We start from the raw sequence: 19,581 nt of genomic DNA on the forward strand, positions 1-19,581 counted from the left end.
TCTGCCAAGTATTTGTGCTCTGTAGGGCAAGGGCTTCAGCTTTTCTCCCCATTAGGCCATCCCCTGGAGTCTAGGTGGCCTGAGGCTCCCATACCCTCCCGGGTTGTCCGCATCTAGGAGATGTGCCCACTAGCCAACCACCGTCATTAGTTTGCCGCCGGCCACCCCAGCCCACGCGGGAAGTCTCTGGTGGATAAGGGAAGGTGGGAACCCGAGCCCAGAGGCGGGGCTGGCGCGCCCTCCCACAAACTGCTGGCTCTCCCCTCCCGCCCTTTCCCTGCCTTGGCGTTCGAACCGCCAGGGTCGGCCCGCCCGCTGCCCATTGGCTGGCTCTCGGCGGCGTCACTGCCTCGCTACTAGCTCTCCTGGTCTGAGCACCCGCCCTAGAAGCGCTGGGCGGGACGCACGCCCGCTGACTAGCTCGCGCCAACCGGTAACGGCCGCCGCCCCATAGAGGAGGGGTCCAATCCTCCCAGGTGCCGCGCGCGGGAGGGGTCACGCGTGCGCAGAAGCGCGGCGGCGTTGGGGGGGGAATTTGCCACGGGGAGGGCGGGGCCGGGGGCAAAGGCGGGAGGAGGGCGGGGCACTCGAGGGAGGAGGGCGTGGCGGGGGCGACGGGAAGGGTGAATGGAGGGCGGGGTCGTGAACTGGGGCCGGGAGGCGGGACTTGGAGTGACCATGGAGGTTGGGGGGGCAGTTAACGGATGTGGCTGGGGCGGGGGCCAGTCTGGAGGCCGGCTGCCGGGAGGGGGGGATTCCCTCCTGCCCCGAAGGCGGGTCTCCCTCCGAGGAAGGGGCTGTGGGGATTCCCTCTCCCTCCTGGTCTTGACTTTCCACCCGCCCCAGCTGTGGAGAGGGCACAGCTCGCTCGGCGGCCTCCAGGCCCGTTGGAGGTGAGGGAGGTGGGGTGAGGTGGTGCCCGCCCCCCCCACCGGCTCCTCCTTCCCCCTAGTCCTCCCCTCCCACCACCCTCCCCCCGAGCCGGTTTGTCCCTCCCCTCCCCTCCCCTCCTTTCCCCCGCCGCCTCCTCCTGCCGCTGCCGCTGCTTTGGCTGCTGCGTCATACGCCCCAGAGCTGCCGGGACGGAGGGGCTGGGCCTGGGGACCCCCCGGCCCTTGCCTGCCCGCCCTCCGACGCCCAGACGTGCCCTCCCCGCGCGGGGGGTTCGCCTCGGTCTCCCACGTCTGCCTCTGCCCGGCTCCCGGCGGCCCCAGCTGTCACTGGTAAGGAGGCGGCGGGAGGCGCCCGTGGGGGGGCAGGGAGCCGGGGGTCGGCGCGCAGGGCGCGGGCGGGAGAGCCTCGCCGCCTAGGCATCGGTTCGGGCTGGGCCGACTCAAGTCCCCTCTCGGACTCGCCGTCATGGGGAGTAGAGACCGGGACTGGGACACGCCCCCCTCCCGGGGCACTCAGGGAAGTTATCTAACCCGGGGGCAGGGAGCCCCGTATTTGAGGGTGACCTGACATAACCTGGCATCAGGTTGATTGTTCTGAATGAGACACGCGGGCCCAGGGAGGCAGCCGTTCCTATTCTGGAAAACATCTCCAGAAAAGGTCCCAAAACACATCTCTGGGTAGCAGAGCACCCCAATTATGATACCTCTAACAGGAGAAGGTGATAGTAGAAACTGAATGGTAACCTTTGCTTCTTTGATCATCGTTTCTCCTAAAATCTCAAGGCCAGGATATAGTATCCCAGGGGAGCTCTGGAAGCTGGGAAGCTAGAGAACTAGGTTGGGAGGTGGGGGTAGTTAGGGAGAGGAGAGCCAGGCACCAGAGTTGGAAGAGCTGGAGTCAAGAAGCTTGGGAGGGGGGCTGTGTGGTTTCCTATCCAGGTGCTTCAGATTTGGAGTCTGGGGGCACAGCAGCTTGAGTCCTTGAGGCAAAGAAAACTAGGGACAGTTTCTCAACATTCATAACCTTCTCCTATCCCACTTCTGGCTAGGCCCCCCCCAGGATGCAATGGCACAGCCCCCCCGGCTGAGCCGCTCTGGTGCCCCCCCACTTTGGGACCCAGCCTCCCCTGCTCCCACTTCAGGCCCCAGGCCTCGACTTTGGGAGGGTCAAGATGTTTTGGCCAGATGGACGGATGGGCTGCTATACTTGGGGACCATCAAGAAGGTAAGACCTTTGATTTCTGACCTAGCGCCTTTCCTCCATTCCCCTTATGTAGTTCTGATTCCTGTTTCATCCCCTGTGCTCATCCATTCCAGGTGGACAGTGCTCGGGAGGTGTGTCTGGTCCAGTTTGAGGACGATTCCCAGTTTCTGGTTCTATGGAAAGACATTAGCCCCGGTGAGACCGTGGGGACCCAAGTGTGTGCATGCCATGGAAAATAGAAACTTGGCTTGGGGGATGGAAAGGGGCTTGAGGACAGGCCCTGCAACACTGTGTTTCCTCACAGCTGCCCTCCCTGGGGAGGAACTCCTCTGCTGTGTCTGTCGCTCTGAGACTGTGGTCCCTGGGAACCGGCTGGTCAGCTGTGAGAAGTGTCGCCACGGTGAGAGGGCGGGACATCTGAATGGTCTAGCTTGCCTCTGAACCTTCCCTCCACCATGGTCCTTATGCCATTGTCCTGGCTGAGTCCCCAAGCCACTGCTCTGGGCAGTGTCCTCAACCCTGTAACCTCATTCCCTTCCAGCACAGGGAGAAAGCCATGGAGGGGGGAGGCGTGAGCTTTGTAGACAGTGGGTGCTTCAAATACACCCTTGTCTAATCATAAGATTTGGGGCAAATCCCCAAACCTCTAGGAGCCTGGTTCCCTCATCTGTAAAATAAGAGTAACTCACTCACCGCAGCAGGATCGTGGCGAAAAATGAAATGAGGTGGCTGAGACTCTTCCTATCCCAGTATCTAGCCCACCCAGGTATGCAATGCCATAAGTGGTTGGTCTACCCTCAATATTATCATTATTCAGCTTATCACCAGGACTGCCACGTTCCCAGAGCTCCAGCCCCTGGAGAGGGAGAGGGCCCATCCTGGGTCTGCCGCCAGTGTGTCTTCGCCATCGCCACCAAGGTAAAGGTGCTTTCCTGTGGGAACCCCCTACCCACAGCTTGTCCCCACCACCCCTCTGAGGCGGCCTGTCCACTCCCTCTCTGCAGAGGGGGGGTGCACTGAAGAAGGGCCCTTACGCCCGGGCCATGCTGGGCATGAAGCTGTCACTGCCATATGGACTGAAGGGGCTCGACTGGGACGCTGGACATCTGAGCAACCGGCAGCAGAGCTACTGTTACTGTGGTGGTCCTGGGGAGTGAGTAATGAGGGGGGGGAGGTAAGGAATGAGTGATAGAGTAGGGGGGAGGCGGACTTCGGGGAATGAAGGAGAAAGAACAGAGTGATGCGAATGCTGAAGAGGGCAGGGGGAGGTGGTGAGTAGGGTCCGGGGCAGTGGAGGTGGGGGCAGTGTCTGGAGGTCACTAGGCCTGTGCTCCCCCGCAGGTGGAACCTGAAAATGCTGCAGTGCCGGAGCTGCCTGCAGTGGTTCCATGAAGCCTGCACCCAGTGTCTGAGCAAGCCCCTCCTCTATGGGGACAGGTGAGACTGGGGCAGCCGGGCGCCACGGGGAGCCCTCTCAGTCTGCTCCACCCTCTTGGCGCCCTGCCATGCTGTCTCAGATCTGTCCTCTTCCCAAGCTCTGAAGCTTCCCTTCCCTGCGTGCCCCATCCTTGCTCGTGAGTCCTCTATAGTGTGGTAGGTATTGTTTTCTTGCATAAGGTGTGTTCTCTCCTTCTTGCCCACTTCCAGGTTCTATGAGTTTGAATGCTGTGTGTGTCGGGGGGGCCCTGAGAAGGTCAGGAGGCTACAGCTTCGCTGGTGAGCTGGTTTGGGGACCAGTGTAACTTCTCTCCGCACCCCCAGGATTTTATCCTGCACACCCCAACCTCCCAGCTCGGGATTCTCTAGGCTCTTTTAATGCTTCCACAACCTTGACAACCCAGTATTTCTTCAGGGTGGATGTGGCCCATCTTGTCCTCTATCACCTCAGCGTTTGCTGTAAGAAAAAATACTTTGATTTTGACCGTGAGATCCTCCCGTTCACCTCTGAGAATTGGGACAGTTTGCTCCTCGGGGAGGTAAGGGGTAGTGAGGCTTCGGCGGTGAGGGTGGAACAAGGAAGTATAAAGAAAGGGGGAAGAGAAGCACCACTGCTCCCCTGACCCCATTTTCCCTCCCCTCCCCCAGCTCTCAGATACCCCCAAGGGAGAACGTTCTTCCAAACTCCTCTCTGCTCTCAACAGCCACAAGGACCGGTGAGTTGGATGGAGACAGGCTCAGAATGAGATGCAGATATGGATATGGAATCCTGGGAGGGAAGGGGCTGCCACCCCCCTGGAAGATCATCCCTGAAAAGTGACAGCATAAGAAGGGCTCTTTTTTACTGCACTGACCCTGTATCATTTGTCTCCTCACCCCAGTTTCATTTCAGGGAGGGAGATTAAGAAGAGGAAATGTTTGTTTGGTCTTCATGCTCGGATCCCTCCCCCCGTAGAGCCCCTTACTGGAGATGGAGCCCCCACCAGGTCACTGGTCCAGGGAGGATGGGGAAATTCTCAGGGTATCAGTAGGGGGTGGTATATGTATGGAGATGGGGAGGTCTTTGGGGTGTCCGGGAGGGGGCTGGGGGGATAAGGAGGCCTCTTACAGCTTCCCTTCAGGGCAGGGCCCTGGGGGAGGGGTCTCACGTCCCCTGGGGAAGCGCCGGAGGCCGGAGCCAGAGCCCCTGAGGAGGAGGCAGAAGGGGAAAATGGAGGAGCTGGGGCCACCCTCAGCAGTGCGCAATCAGCCCGAGCCCCAGGAGCAAAGGGAGCGGGCTCGTCTGCAGAGGGCACTGCAGGTACAGGGGCAGGGGGATCCCCACGGAGCAAACGGTGGTGTGGGAAGGAATCAAGGATTATCTCTCAGTCCTTTGCTCCTTCTTCTAGGCCTCAGTGTCTCCACCAACCCCCAGCCCTAACCAGAGTTACCAGGGCAGCAGCGGCTACAACTTCCGGCCCACAGACGCCCGCTGCCTGCCCAGGTCAGTGCTCCTTCACCCTCCAACCAGATATGCACCCTTGGAGTCTCTTCTCCAATTATCCACATCCTCTGAACTTTCTTACCCAGAATTATTTCTCCCCCATGGCTCCCCCCTTCTTGTCTTAGAGAGACTTCTAGAACCAATGTCTGATCCCTAGTACTCTGGGGATGGGGATTCCTTGGGGCTAATGTTTGCGCTCTGCCCTCCTCAGTGGGAGAGGGTCCTATTCCCCTGCTTCAGGTCCTGACTTTCCCCCTCCCCAACCCCAGCAGTCCCATCCGGATGTTCGCTTCCTTCCACCCCTCTGCCAGCACCGCAGGGACCTCTGGGGATGGTGAACCCCCAGACAGGTGAGATTCTACCCCTTTGCCTGTGCCACCCCTCTTCACCTGTATGTTCCTAAGTTCCTCAGTCTCTAACTTGATTGCTTCGTTCCTCTGATCCACATGTGAGCTCCATTTTCAGTCAGTCCTTATCTGCATCTGGACTCACAATTGCCTTCTCTCCCTAGGTCACCCCTGGAACTTCACATTGGTTTCCCCACAGACATCCCTAAAAGTGCCCCCCACTCGATGACTGCCTCATCTTCCTCAGTCCCAGCCCCCTCCCCAGGTCTTCCTAGACGCTCAGCACCCGCTTCTCCCCTGTGCCGTAGTTTGTCTCCTGGGACTGGGGGAGGAGTCCGAGGTGGGGTTGGCTACCTGTCCCGAGGGGACCCTGTCCGGGTCCTTGCTCGGAGAGTACGGCCTGATGGTTCTGTGCAGTACCTGGTTGAGTGGGGAGGTGGGGGCATCTTCTGAACAGCCTGCCTCTGCCCACCTCCCCATTCACACACACCGGCACTTTCATACCCTGACCTCTGACCTCACCTACAGCTGGGATGTACCTGGGGAGGTAGGGGGTAGTTCTCTCTACTGCCCAGGCTGGAATCCAGGTGGGGGGATTGGGGGAGAGGCTGTCTCTTCTCTGCTCCCTTCGTGATTCCTGACCCTTCCCCCATCCCTCTTCCCATTTCCTTTGATGTTATTTTGTTACAGCTTTTTAAATATTTTTTAAAATTATTTAACCCCTGGGGACTGAGACTGAGGGCAGGGGGGTGGGGGATGATAAAGGATCCCAGACTCTGTATGATTGAAATAAAGGTAAATAAACAAATCTAGCAGCCCTGGGTCATTCTGGAAGATGAGAACACAGGAAACAGAAGCACTTCTAATCTTCCCAAATTCACATATGTGACAAGAAAAGAGGCAAAAGGCAGAGAGAACCACAGACAGGATTTATTAGGGGCCCAGTTATCACTGTAAGTCAAAGGGCATTGAAATATACAAGGGGAACATGGCAGGAACCGGGCTCATCATGGTAGGACTGTGCTGGAATCGGCAACTGACTCTGTAACCTGGCGCACCCAATGCAAATATGGGGAGTTCCCCTGCTCCACAGGCAATGCGATCACCTCGGCTACTTCGTAAGGGTGCACGGAACTGAAAAAATGGTGGGGGCGGGGGGGGAGGAATCACTCAAAGATTTACCTAAAGGAGCCCACTCCCTCGGACTGCCCAGCAAGTCCCACCCCACGTCCTCACCCCACGTCAGCGTTCTCACCGAACATAATCTGTCAAAGCTGGAACCAAGGAACTTCGGGTTTTAATCATCTAAGAAGCAAAGACAAGCATGATTGAATCAGGGGTGGGGTTGATTTCAGGATCTCTTGACGGATAGGAGTCAAAAGGGTTTCAAAAGGGTTTCGCTGGATGGGGAAACAGTTTCTCACCATCAGCACTTCATTGTCCTCCTCAAGCTCTCCTTTCCATTCATAGCTGAAAAGGTCAGGGAGAGAGTGTTAAGGGAGCAAAGACTGCCCTCAAGGAAAGGCCCAGTCAGCTCCTAGAGTCAGGTTAACCCCCCCACTCCCCCCACAAAGCCTATGACTCACATGGATGTAATCTGAGGGATGAGGTTAACGCAGGCTGCCAGGCGCTTCTCCACCACAGCCCTGAAGGTGAAGAGAAAGCCCCATTCAGAATGCCCCATGACCCGGATTTTTGCACTGGCAGCTAAAGGACAGGGTTCCAAAGCGGGAGATCAGGCAGGAAGCTGCAGGAGTGCACTTCTCTGCCACCTCCAACTCTCTCCCCTCACGATCCTCCTTCCTGGCTCCACGCTAAGGTTCCCACCTGGCGATCTCCTTGGCGACCCTCTCGTTGGGGCAGGTGACAAAGGCTGCAGAGACTGAGCCGGGAACATAGCCTGAGCTCGAGGCCGGCGAGGGCTGGGACGGGGGGCTTCCGGAAGCCATGGTCAGCAGAGCTCGGGGTAGCAAGAGAAGGCGAGAGGCCACAGGCAGCAGCGCCGGCATCCAAAGAAGCGACAGAAGCAGAGAGGCCTGAGAGCACGAAATGAATTCGGTGTCACTCCACAACTACCCGAGGAAACTGCATCTCGGGAACCCTTCGCTTGGATAGACAAGCTCTGCCCTTCCCCTCTTCTGCACCCCGAAGGAAAAGGTCCCTGAAGCTGGGAGAGAAACTTGAGCAATTAAGGCAGACTCGGTTTCCACTCCCTCCTCAGAAGCCAACCTCTAGGATTTGGGGAGCGGGTGGTGGTAGAGGCTGCGAGGACCGGAAGGGGCGGGGCCGGTCACTCACCCCTGCGCCGAACAGGATTGCGGAAGCCCGCCCCCAACTCATGCAGCCTATTGCTGGTAGAGGAGGGCTGAATGTCAAAAATCACACGTAACTCCGAGAAACGACCCCAAACCCAGGAAGAGCGGCCTCTTCTTACCTGGGCAGCAGTCACGTGATAAGAAAAAGCACACCACGCGACCACAGCGGAAGCCGGACCGAACATCCAGAGCCAGCCAATCCTGGCCCTCACGTGGCCCAGTTTGCCCCTCCTCCTGAAGGAGGAGGAGCGAAAGGGAATTGGGCCAATCGACAGCCGGATCTGCAGACGTGCGCGGAAATGGCGCTCTCGTTTCCGTGTAAACCGGAAAACAGCCAATTGCAGGCTGAGGGGAGCCGCAGCGTCGTTCCACTGTCACGTGAGGGGGCCTGTCTCCCTCAGGCGGCTGTATCTCAATGAGCGACGCGAAGAGGCCAATCGCTGGCCAGCCCCGCACGCCACGTGATGAGAGTGCTGGCGCTAGGAAAGGGGGGCTGGAGACCCCGCCAATTCGATGCGTCAGGTTGTGGAGTGTGGAATCATCTTTAAACGCCAGAATGTGCCCAGTTACAGCCGTTAGACTGTTCCCGAGGCCTTAAGGAGTGGGAGGGTCTGAGAAGCTCGAATCTCAGGGGTAAAGAGAGCGCCCCCTGCCTCTTTGGTTAGGACTGACATATGTCTAGGTTGGGTAATGAACAGGGATAATCTGAGAAGCCAGCTGTCCCTGGGCAGGGGAAAGTGATTAGGCAGGGATGTGCATGGCAAGACGATGGCTAGGTGGGGCAAGATGCTTTTTTAAAAGGACAGAGTGAAACCCTGTGAATGGGATAGAGGGTGATGAAAATGGGGCTGAGGGCAATTCAGCCTTCTTAACTGAAACCCTACAGCTGGAGACAGACTGGTGAATGGGGTGGGGGTGGGGAAGAGACGAGGGCAGCAGGTTGGGGATATGGAGGACACCAAGACGTAGTGATGGTCCTTTTGTCCCTCACCCCTCTTCTATTGAACTCTTCAGGACTTATAACACCTCTGAGTCTTGGGTCTCCTTGCCTTAACCCATCCCCCAGGAGCCTGGACCTGTCCTACATAACTTCCCTGGGGCCCAAGCACATCCAGTGACCCAAAAATGGAGAGAGGGGCCAATGAGAGGAGAGAGAGGTGGGAGGAGGCAGCAGAGAAAAGGCTCTTGCCACTCCCCCTACCCAGTATTTCTCCTCCTTTCAAGATCTGGGGTCTCTGGGTCTGCTGGGTGGGTGTCACTGGGCGTTTATCAGAGTTCTGTCCTACCTGCGTCTCTGGGGATGACGTCTCCCTGAGATCTGTCTTTGGATTTGGAGTTTGTTTCTGAGCTGGATCTCTGTAGGGCCTTTCAGTATTTGCAGTGGGATCTTTCTTGGGACCGAGATTCCTTTTTGTTTTGGGAATTTCTGTGCTTCTGGGACTGAGATCACTCTCTCTCCAAGGTCTTTCAAGCTCTTTATGAGTTTGGGGTCTCTGCATTCTACATCTCTGAGCTACCTGAGTGTCTCTTTCTCCTCTTCTTCTCTCTTTTCCCTTCTGCCCATCCTCAACCCTCAGGTCTGGAGTTTCTTGGTCTCCTGAATTATCAGTCTCTGAGTCTGCAGTTTCTTTTCTCTGAGATTTAAGTCTGGGGTCTGGTGTCTTTGGATCTGAGTTCTCTAAGACCTAATTCGAGGTCTGGATTTTTTCTGAATCTGGATCTCATCTTTTTCTTTGACTCTAGGTCTCTGATCTTGGTTCCTGAAATCACCATCTGATTCTGGAGTCTTAAGATTTCTGTGGCTGTGCAGAACCTTTTTGAAGCTGGACATTGATATTTTGATCTCTGACCCTTCTCTCAATGGGGAGGGGAGTCCAGGATCTGTTTTGTGCCCTGAGATTGGGGTATCTTTCCCTCTAGATTTTGGGTTTAAAATTAACCGCCCCCCCTGGGGGTGGCAAGGTATATTTCTCTGTGGGTCTGGGGTCTGTCAGTCTCAGGATCTGAGGTATGCATCTTTAGAACTGCACTCCGTCTACTATGTTTTTGAGGCAGGGGTCTCTCTCTCTGGTTCTCACTGGGTAGGGGTGGGGGCTGCAGAGTCTCTCTCTCCTCCTCCTCCTGCTCTCTCCTCTCTCGCTCACTCCCCCGCCCCCCTCTCTCTCTCTCTCTCTCTCTCTCCCTCCCGGCTGCCGCTGCTGCCGTTGGCTCCTATTCTCCTCCTCCTCCTCCTCTCTCCTCCTCTCCGCTCCTCTCTGCTCCTCTCTCCTCCTCTCTCCTCCTCCTCCTCCTCCACCTCCTCCTCCTTCTCCCCCTCTCTCTCCCCCTCTTTCTCTCTTCTCTTTCTCCCCCGTCCCCCCGCCCCCTCCCCCCCAGGCCTGATGAGCAGGTCTCGCGCCTCCATCCATCGGGGGAGCATCCCCGCGATGTCCTATGCCCCCTTCAGAGGTACGGTGGTGAGGGGAGGGGGAGGGCCAGTTGGGGGGGGGGGCAAGAGGGGGAGGGGCAGGGGCGGGGGGGGGGGGGTTGTGCAGAGCCGGGGCCAGGGAGGGGAGCAGCTGAAATGGAGGGAGAGAGAGGAGGACCGGGAAGGCAGGGATGGGAGCAATGGGGAAGGAGGATTGGGAGGCCAGAAGATAGGGGTAGATAAGGGCCGGAGGGGCCAGGAAACAGGCTTTGAATGGGGCTGAAGGGAAAATGATGAAGGGGAAAAGAGATTGCCAGAAAGGGTGGGAATATAGAAGGCTAGGGTTGGGGGGAGACCTGCAGAAATAATTTGGAGGTGGGAGCTGAGAGATGAGGAAGATATTAAGGAAATAGAAGGACAGAGTCTTAGGAGAGGGGCCGGAAGGGGGAAATGAAAACACAGGGATGGAAAGAGAGGCCAAGAAGATGGGGGGGTAGTATATGGTGGAGGGGCTCAGAGAATGGTAGGGGGTTGAAAAAGAGAGGAGGATGGAGGGAGAGAAGAAGGGGCCAGATGGAGAGAGAGGGAGGCAGTGGGGGGTGGGGGAATGGAGGGTCCAGATGGAGGGAAGAGAGGAGAGAGGGAATGGGCTGGGGGAGGAGAGACCAGGGCAGGGGGAGGGCCAAATTATGTGTGTGTTTATTGAGGGGGGGAGGGGGCAATAGAAGTAAGATTGAGCGCTGGGAGTAGAGGGCAGGTTAGGACCCTGCCCCAGACTCTGACCATCACTAAGGCCTTTGACCAGAGAAATGTACCCCCTGGGGTCCTATCCGCCCCCTTCACTTCACCACTTTTACCCCCCTCCCCCACCTCCAATCCTTATTTCCATTCCCCCTCCCTCCTCTGGTGTCCATCACCTATATCTTTCCCCCCATATGGTGTCCGTTCCTTATATGAGTCCCCCTTCTGTTCTTCCCCTATCTCAGTCCCTTCTCTGGCCCATTCCCTCTCCCCTCCCTTCTATCTGGTAGCTCCCTTATATCTCTGCCACCTCTCTACCTCTCCTTCATGACCCCATTGTCTTAGTACCCCTGTTAGGTGCAACTCATTTCCTCTGCCCCATGTCCGACTGGGCTCTTCTGGTATATTCCCTTGTCTCTAGGGATTGACTCTCATTTCTGCCTCCTTTTCACTTAGCTCCATCCCTGTGATTTGTCCCCCAGTCCATCCTCTATCCCTACCCCATTCCCCATCTTATCACTGCAAGTCTGTGCCTACCTACTTTCCACTAATACCTTACTTCGCTCTTACCACCCGTTCCTCTCTTCTTGTCTCCTCTACTTCCCGGGGCGTTGGAGATTTGGGGTGCAAAGATGTAGGTTTTGATGGTTGGAACAGGGCCTATGAGACATCCCCATCTAAGCCCTGTGGGATTTCTTATCCTAGTAAAATTTTTTCCCTTTTCTCAGCTGTGTTGGTCTGTCTCTTGCATCTGCCTCCCAGAATCATCCTTACTTAAGTCCAGACAATATGTGTGTGTGGGGTGTGTGTTTCCAGAGTCACTCCTAAGCTAAGTTCCCTGCAACCTTCCCTGCTCCCAGGGGGAAAGTGTCCCCTAAACTCTAGCCTGCCTTCCTGTGGCTACAGCCAGAACCAGCCCCTCCCAGAATGGTTATATGTATCAACAGACTTCTCTTCTGGGAGCCCTCAGAGTCTGAGTGCGGTGGGCATGTTGCCTGCAGTGTGTGCAGTCTCAGAGCCTAGGGACTGGTGATGTCTGTATCTAAGAGGGTATTGGAGAGAATCTCTGAGGTGGCATGGAGATAGTGAAAGTCTGGAAGTACTGGGGTTTCTAAATATATGTATTCTAGGGGTTCATCTCTGACTCTGATGTGAAGGTTACGTCCATTTGAAGAACATGCATATCGACAGAAAGGGGCTAGATTTTTCAAAACTTTCCTGCTCAGGGGTATTCAGTTAGATTTTATTTTATTTTAAAGTAGGCTCCACTCCCAACATGGGGATGGAACTCATGACCCTGAGATCAAGAGTCACATTCTCTACTGACTGAGCCAGCCAGGCGCCCCGGGGTACTCATTTAGGAGGGAGCTTAAAGAACAGTTCTTTTCCTGCAATATATCCATGATTAGTTATCCTGTAAAGGTGACAGGATTTGATTTTTTTTTCTTCCTCTAAATTGTTTCACACTGTGATACCTTAAACCTATTTTCTATCACTTTGATGTCACCAATTTGATTCTTACTTCCATAGGGTCTGTTCCCTTGTGTCCCTGTGATGGTGTGTGGCATTGGGATTTAAAGGAGACACAGTTTGCAGGGATGGGGGAATGGAAAGAACAGCTAAACTGGGTAAGATGCCCCCTGGGGGCATCTCCGAGCATGGGCAATGCTTGGTCTAGTGTTCTTTTTCAGAAGTTTGTCCCCATCCTCAGCTTGCACTTTGGAGGCCCCCTCTCTGTCACAGGCCCAGACCTTCCATCCTTCCTTCCCCTCTTTCTTCCTCAAGCTCCTCACTGTGCCTTGGAGAGGTTCCTAACCTGTGGAGTTGGCTTCCGTCCTGTCCGTGGAGACTAGGTGAAGAGAAGGGGCAGTACTGAATCTTTAATCTCTGGGCATGGAGTGGGAGAAGAGATCAATTCAGTCTCTGTTCATTCAAACAAAGGCATGTCTCCTACCTCCTCACTCTCCAGCCCCTCCATAGCCAGATGTTGACAAGACCTATCCTCCCCCTACCACCAGAAGAACCAGAACTTTCCCCAGAGGTTGAGCGGGGTTGGGCTAGAGGAGGAGGGAGCTGAGAATAGAGGAGAGACAGGAGGAGAGGCCCTCTCCTGTCTCTGATTCTGTGAACAGGTAAGCTCCCTCACTTCCTCTCTTTTCCAGATGCTTAGCTATCAGAATTTCATGACCCAAATGTTCCTACCCACCCCACCCCCATCCTTCTTTCCCACAGCCGTGCAGCCCTCCTCTCACTGTCTTACAGATGGGTGAGCCACCTTCCCTCCAAGTCCTCATCTTCTGGATGCCCTCCCTCTTCCCAGTCACCCACCACCACCATCTCTGTGTGCCTTCCTTCTGCCAGTTTTGCTGTTCCTTCCATCTTTTTATATATATATTTTGATGTGGATGGAAAGCACGGTCACTTTCTCTGCCTCTAAACTTGTACCCTCTCTGTCATGATATGCTTCCCCTCCCTGAACCCCCCCCCCCCGGATTTCTTAAGTCTACGGAGCCCCCTGTGATGTGATTTCCCCTCCCCTCTTTCCCCCCAGATATACAGGCTTATCTTCTGTTCCTTTAAAGTTACTATGTGCCTACCCTCTATCTGTGATCTCAAGGCGGGTGGGGTGTCATTCTCCCACTTTGTGGACTCTCTCTCTTGCCATTTTGGGCCTCTGTCTCCTAAACGCATAGAGCCTCCCTTACTGTTTCTGTGTGTCTCTGTCCCCCAGATGTACGGGGACCCCCTATGCACCGAACCCAATACGTTCATTCCCCATATGATCGTCCTGGTTGGAACCCACGGTTCTGCATCATCTCGGGAACCAGCTTCTCATGCTGGATGAGGACGAGGTGAGCGGAGTGGGAAGGTTGGGAAAAGACCTCTGGGTAGCATGGGAGAATGTGGAGAGAATAAGAAGGAGAATCCTCATTAGCGGAGGGATGACAGGCACAGAGAAAGCAAAAAAGAGAGAAACATTTGCAAGCGGCCTGGGGAGGGTGGCCACTGAGATTTGGATTGGGATGTGCAAAAGTACAGGCCTTCTCTCCCCTTGGCCAGGGGATCTTTCAGGGCCATATGCAGGGTTGGGAAGGAGATGTGGTTCTGAAGATTTGGGGGTGGCTCCTGTTGTCACCCTGACCATACTGTGGGATAGGTTAGGATGGGAAAGGGAAACTGAAGTGTTTGGAGAAGGGGTGGCAAAATGGGTATTGCTTTGGAGGGATCACCTCCAAAGTGATCCTTGAGAACCCTCTCCTCTTCTCCCCACCCCTACCTCAGCAAGACCCATCATTCACCACTCCCAGTCCTGCCCTTATCATGTTGGGAGAGGGAATTGAGGGAAACTGGGCGGTGGGGGGTGGGGGTGGGGGTGCTGGGAGGTACTGGGAGAGATGACAGAAGTCATTGGATGTTGGTGTGGATGGCGGTGAATATTGGGAAGGTGCCTGCAGTCAGGGTTTAGAAAGACTGGGAGGGCTTTCACCAGAGACATCAATCAGGAAAAGAATATAAGGGAGGGGAAGCCAGGGGGAGGAGGGGAACTAGGAGTAGAGGACATTTTCTAAAGGAGTAGGAGTAGGAGAGGGGCAGGGACTAGTCAAAGTGTGGGAGGTGGGGGCCACGCAGGGCCATTAGAGGCAGGGGAGTATGGGTTCCCACCAGTCACTGAAGCAGCAGTGGGGGACCCATCAGAGAAAACAGGATGCAGATATGGATGCCCAGAGGTGTGATCCAGGGAGTGGCGGTGATCTGGGAGGGCAGCTTTAGAGAGTGATAGGTAGCCTCCGAAGATTCGTGGTGAGAGATGTGCTCCCAGTGCTGTTGGGGAGGGTGTGGTGAGGCAGGGCTAGAATTGGAGTTGGGGTTAATCAGGGTTCTGAGGGACCTGAGGGGCAAGTGAGAGTGTGGAAAGATGGCCAGCTAGAACTTCCAGGTCACAGGGGACATGGTGGCTTTAAAGGACGAGGTGGTTAGGGAGTCCAAGTTTTAGGCATTGGGGGGCATTTGAGTGATTCACTAGTGGTCATGGGTCTTGACCAAAGGTTGTGGCCTGCAGGATGAATTGGGGAAACAGGAACCAATGAGAGTGGGGACTGTTGGGAGGATGAAGAGGGAGAGCAATGGATGGGGTAATGGTGGAATGGTAGAGATGAGCCCAGGTGGTGGGGGGAACCGGTGGCCAGCAAGCTGAGGGGCACTACAAGTGGCCAGAGTCTGGAGTAGGGAGGGTGGGGGATGGGATGGGATGGGTAGGTAAGCAGAGTTTAGGGCCACAGGGGCTGAAGTGGATGGGTTGTGGACCTGGGGCTAGGGACTAGCGAGGTGGGGTGGTTCTTGTAGGGTAGAGGAGATTGGAGGATTGGAGCTGGGGATGAGGCTCAGGGAGTGGGAATGGCTCAAGAGAAGAGGGATGTGAGAGAGGTTGAGTGGGGGGGGGGGGGGGGGGGGCGAGGGAAGGAGATGAAGGGTGTGGGGAGGTGACCAGGCCCTTTGGGGGGTGTGGGGAGGTTGGGTCCCAGTCTGGCCGAAAGCCCGGCCGTGGGAGGGAGACAAGCTGTAGATCCTGATTATAAATGCAGCTTCTGCTACCCCCGTGACAGGCACGGAGGGAGGGAAGGTGGTGAGGGAGGTGGGAGGTTGGGAGGAAAGCGGGGAGAATGGAGGAACTGAAGGTCAAGGGGAAAGGGGATTAAGAGAGTAGCAGACTCCTGCGGAGTTGCGGGAAGAACTGAGTCGGGTTTGGGAGAATTTCCCGGAGGGTGTTTCAAAAGAAATGGAGGGAGGGAAGAGGAGGATGGGACGGGAGGGAACGAGAGAGAGAGACACTTGGAGAGAGAGGGGAAAGAGCAATCGACTCATCCCGAGACACTTCAAGAGTGTGCGGGAGCAGGGGCTGAAGGTGGGCAGGCCCGATGGAGAGGGAGGTTCATTCTTCCTCGGTGGTGGGGGCGGGGGGGGGGCAAGAAGAGGGACGGCTTGGGCCAGTGAGGTCTGACACACCCCCGCATCCCCTAGATACACCCCCTTCTGATCCGGGACCGGAGGAGCGAGTCCAGTCGCAACAAACTGCTGAGACGCACGGTCTCCGTGCCGGTGGAGGGGCGGCCCCACGGCGAGCATGGTACGGCGGCCGAGCAGGCTCTCGTGCCCCGGACAGTCGCGGGGAGAGGGCTGAAGGTGGACCGGGCTGCCGGGGAGGGGGGGGAGTCCGGGAAATGAGGGAGCTGTCAGGGGGTGGGAGGAGGAGGAGGAGGAGGAGGAGGAGGAGGAGGAGGAGGAGGAGGAGGAGACAAAGTCTCTCATCCTGCGAGTGGGAGCCTGGAAGGAGAAGGCGCCCTCCTCTGGGATCTGGAGCGGGACTGGGGCTGTGGGTGAGAGGCCCCAGTGGTCTTTGCTCTGTTTCGCTCCCTTTTTCCTCTCCAGCAGCGAAGTTTGCCTGTTTTCCTGATGCTTGTAAAAATAGTCTCCTTAGATCTTTAGCTTCCTGTCCGAGCGTTTCGGCCCCTGCCCCTCCCAGCCCTTGGTCTGAGATCGTGGAGAGAATGACCTAGTTCCTGCCCTTCCCCCAGACCTCTGCCCCACCCCCACGGTCCTGATTCCTCTCCCAGACCTTCGGGCCTGTGGGCCCTTCCTCTTTTCTCCCCCCCCCCCCCCCTTTTTCTCTTCTCTTCAACTGCTGCTATTTTCTGCAATTCTGTCGCCCCCTTTCTCTTTCCTCCCTGATTTCTCATTATTTTCTGCACCCCTCTTGATTCCTCTGTCGCTCCCCTCTGCTCCCAGTGGAACTTCATCAGACCCCCATCATCTTTCTGTCTGTCTGTAGAGCTATCTGCTCAGTCTGTCTCTCCAACTCTCTCCCTCTCTCCATCTGTCTCTTCCCCTCCCTCCCTCTTTCTGCCCCCCCTCCACCCCCCTCTTTAGTCATTTAAAAAAAGATTTTTGTCTTCCTGAGAAGTTCGCTTAAAAGGTTTCCATGGGAACAGTGAGGGTAGATGAAGGCAGAGAACAGAGATCTGCAGCCAAGGTGCAGAGAGACGTCCTCAGCCCCCAAAAACCCCCATTTCACTGCCCCCTATCACTGCATTCCCCTTCCAGGACCTAGGGATCCAGTTCCTCCATCCCCTCCAAACCCCCTGGTGACCCCTTTCTTCCACCAGCAACTCCTCCCCTCAGGGATCCAGACTCCCAGTTTCTCTTGCTCAAAGAGATTGAGTGGCCTGTCTCCATCCTTTGGCATCCTTTTAGCCCTCTTCTGATAGGCCCAGGTCTCACTGCCCTTGGGGGCCAGCTTTGGGGCCCTGGGTGGGTGGGTGGGCAGGGATGTGTGTCATTGTCATGGAAACCTATGACCATGGGGGTGTGTGGATAGCACATTTTTGTGAGGCAAAGCCAGGTGGTGGTGGTGGTGGTGGTGGTGGTGGTGGTGGTGGTGGTGTGTACAGAGAATATGTGTGATGTCTGTCACATCTGTGTGTGTGTGTGTGTGTGTGTGTGTGTGTGTGTGTGTGTGTGAGTCATGTCCATGTCTGGGAAAGATTTGTGTGTGCACATGTGCATACCTGTGTGTCTAGGCCAGAATGGTCACATGCTCATGGAGCATGTTTATCATATGTCTCGTGTTTGATAATCTCTGCCCACATAATCCCCATCTTTCTCCTTATCCTGAGTCCTCAGGGTCTGGGGTCTCTGGTGTGGGTCTCCTGTGTGTTTTGGGTGGGGGCACCGTGTGTGTTTGGAGTTGGGGATGGTATGTGGAAGTTGTTGTGTTGGGGGTTCAGTAGGGGTTGGAAGAGGGTCCTGGAGTATATATAGTTGGGGGGGAGGGTTTAGTGAAAGAGTTGCTAGCTGGTGAATGAACGTTTGGGGTTTTCAGGGGGACATGGAATGTGTAAAGGACATGGAGGATATGCAGGGGACATAAGGATCTTTAGGGGGGCTTGGGGGCCTGGGTCCGCGAAGGGGTGTGCTGAGGCTGTGGACGCTGGAGCCCAGGAGAGGTCGCCGGACCTTTGAGGGGCATTGGAATCCAGGGCTCCTCCTCTGCTGGGTGGAGCCGCCGCCCCTCGTTCCCTCCGCGATTTTGGTGGGGGGTCCTGCTCGGAAGGGGATGGTGGGAGGCCCGGTTGATTTTGGGGGTCCCCTCGCCCCCCTCCCCCGTCTCTCTCGCGCTGTCTCCGGGCGACGGGGCTCGTGACAGAGGCGGCCACGGCAGCAGCGGTCGCCTAGCAACGGCGGCGGGGCCCGGGCAACGGCGGCAGCGGCGGGAGCGGCGGCGGAGGGAGCCGTTCCCGCGGCCGTCACCGCGCGGCCGTCCCGGCCGTCCCGGGCCCCGCCGCCGCCCCCAACGCGCCGGGCGGCGCGAGCCGGGCCGCGCCGCCCCCTCTCCCGCCGCACCCCGCCCCTCCCCCGCGCAGGGGCGGGGCCCCTCCCCCACCGGGGACACCCCCGACCCCCCCCAGGGGGCGGTGCGAGGTAAGGGCGGGGCCGGGCGGACGAGGAGCGCGCGTGGGGGCGGGGGCGCGCGTGTGCGTGGGCGCGGGAGGGGGTGGGGAAGCCGCGGCGGCGGCGGCGGCGGCAGCTGCTCCCTCCGCATGTTCTCGCTGCATCTTCCGAGTGGGGGGAGTTATGGTAACTGGAGGGGGGCAGCGGAGGTGGGGGGTCGGGGACCGGCCTCGGGGGGGCCAGGGTCGCGAGCACGCGGGGGAGGCCGGTGCGGGGTGATCTCGGAGCCCCTTGGTGGACACGGCAGCCCGCGTGTCCGTGTATGTGTTCGTGTCCATGCTCGTGTCCCCTGTGTGTCGATGCCATGTGTACCCGGGGCCCAGTTCCTCATGCACACATGTGCAGCCAGCCGTGTGCAAGCTTGTCCTGTCTCATCGTGCCTCTGTCTGGTTCCTGCCTAGGAGACTGCTGGGCCGGCCACTGGTCATACTGGTACATGTCACCTCCGACCCTGAACATGCATGTCTCTCTCTGGCTGGGGCTCACCTCCAGTCAGTCTCCTGTGTGTAGGGATGTGTGGCTGCATGAGCAGGATTTTCCCTGTCCCTGGTGGCAGGTGTGTGTCTTTGCATGTGTTCCATCATTGGCCCGGGTATCTGTGTCAATCCCAGCACGGGTGTCCAGGGTGTGTCTGGATGTGGGTGGTGTGCAAGTGGGGGAAGGGAGTGAGTGTGTGTGAGTGGGCTTCTTGGCATCCTACTATGTACGAAACACCTTTGAGCTAGGCAGGTGTGAGCCCCTGGTGTGTCTGGGAGTGGGGATTGAAAAGCTGAAAAAGAAAGGAGTGGGGAGAAAGTGGAAAAGTGGGAGAAGGGAGGTGAAGAGGAATGAGAGAGGCTTGGCTAAGAGGGAAAGAATGGCTGGAGAAAGGGAATGTGGGAGATATTGGAGCCAGATTGAGGAGAAAAGAGGATAAGAAAGCTTAAGATGGGGAACTGGATGGAGGGAGAAGGGGTCTGGGAGCTGGGGAGGAGGGGCAGGAGGAGGAAAGAGGCCTTTTGGTAAAGCTATCTCTTGAGAGAAGAAAGGGGCAAGATGAGAGAGAGGATACCGGTTCATGTAGGTTGTATAGGATCAGGCTTGGTTGGATGAGAGATGGCCACTCAGGCATAGAGGCTGGCTCACAGTGAGGCCTGTCACTGCAGGTGCTGTCATTAGAGCTTCCTGTCCCCTGCACAGTTTTGCCCCCCATTTTGCTGCTCTGTCCAGCTCTGTTCCTCATCCTGCTCTGGCAACCTTTCTCCTTGG

The 19,581-nt window shown here is 56.9% G+C and overlaps 3 protein-coding genes across 9 annotated transcripts in view; 2 read left to right on the forward strand and 1 right to left on the reverse strand.

The window, feature by feature from the left end:
• The first annotated feature begins 654 nt into the window (after nucleotides 1–654).
• On the forward strand, nucleotides 655–6,172 carry PHF1 (PHD finger protein 1). Of its 5 annotated transcripts, none has more exons than XM_045497914.1 (15): nucleotides 693–1,223; nucleotides 1,943–2,118; nucleotides 2,211–2,292; nucleotides 2,402–2,497; nucleotides 2,915–3,015; nucleotides 3,102–3,250; nucleotides 3,439–3,534; nucleotides 3,745–3,813; nucleotides 3,950–4,073; nucleotides 4,183–4,250; nucleotides 4,416–4,520; nucleotides 4,645–4,834; nucleotides 4,923–5,017; nucleotides 5,290–5,367; nucleotides 5,529–6,172. In XM_045497914.1, the coding sequence occupies exons 2-15, from the start codon at nucleotides 1,960–1,962 to the stop codon at nucleotides 5,815–5,817; spliced, it is 1,701 nt and encodes a 566-aa protein (XP_045353870.1). In that variant the 5' UTR covers nucleotides 693–1,223; nucleotides 1,943–1,959; the 3' UTR covers nucleotides 5,818–6,172. The 5 variants fall into 5 exon arrangements, with proteins under 5 accessions (XP_045353871.1, XP_045353874.1, XP_045353873.1 ...); XM_045497913.1 differs by having other exon boundaries at nucleotides 696–1,223; nucleotides 5,287–5,367; XM_045497915.1 differs by lacking the exon at nucleotides 5,290–5,367 and having other exon boundaries at nucleotides 655–1,223.
• A 106-nt stretch (nucleotides 6,173–6,278) lies between these two features.
• Nucleotides 6,279–7,924, reverse strand: CUTA (cutA divalent cation tolerance homolog). Of its 3 annotated transcripts, none has more exons than XM_045497922.1 (6): nucleotides 7,799–7,924; nucleotides 7,192–7,400; nucleotides 6,951–7,010; nucleotides 6,789–6,834; nucleotides 6,620–6,669; nucleotides 6,279–6,498 (listed from the first exon to the last, which is right to left on the reverse strand). In XM_045497922.1, exons 1-6 carry the CDS (start codon nucleotides 7,862–7,864, stop codon nucleotides 6,372–6,374), a joined length of 558 nt encoding a protein of 185 aa, XP_045353878.1. In that variant the 5' UTR covers nucleotides 7,865–7,924; the 3' UTR covers nucleotides 6,279–6,371. The 3 variants fall into 3 exon arrangements, with proteins under 3 accessions (XP_045353878.1, XP_045353879.1, XP_045353877.1); XM_045497923.1 differs by lacking the exon at nucleotides 7,799–7,924 and adding an exon at nucleotides 7,663–7,792; XM_045497921.1 differs by lacking the exon at nucleotides 7,799–7,924 and adding an exon at nucleotides 7,594–7,783.
• Nucleotides 7,925–9,881: 1,957 nt separating this feature from the next.
• The window catches only part of SYNGAP1 (synaptic Ras GTPase activating protein 1), a 32,204-nt gene continuing 22,504 nt past the window's right edge, over nucleotides 9,882–19,581 (forward strand). The window contains 4 exon segments of the mRNA XM_045497910.1: nucleotides 9,882–10,127; nucleotides 13,559–13,642; nucleotides 13,645–13,679; nucleotides 15,847–15,952. Of these exon segments, the coding sequence (XP_045353866.1) occupies nucleotides 10,061–10,127; nucleotides 13,559–13,642; nucleotides 13,645–13,679; nucleotides 15,847–15,952 (292 nt within the window). The 5' untranslated portion in view covers nucleotides 9,882–10,060.

The sequence above is a fragment of the Leopardus geoffroyi genome, chromosome B2 (genome assembly GCF_018350155.1).
Source record: "Leopardus geoffroyi isolate Oge1 chromosome B2, O.geoffroyi_Oge1_pat1.0, whole genome shotgun sequence".
Taxonomy (NCBI): Eukaryota; Metazoa; Chordata; class Mammalia; order Carnivora; family Felidae; genus Leopardus; species Leopardus geoffroyi.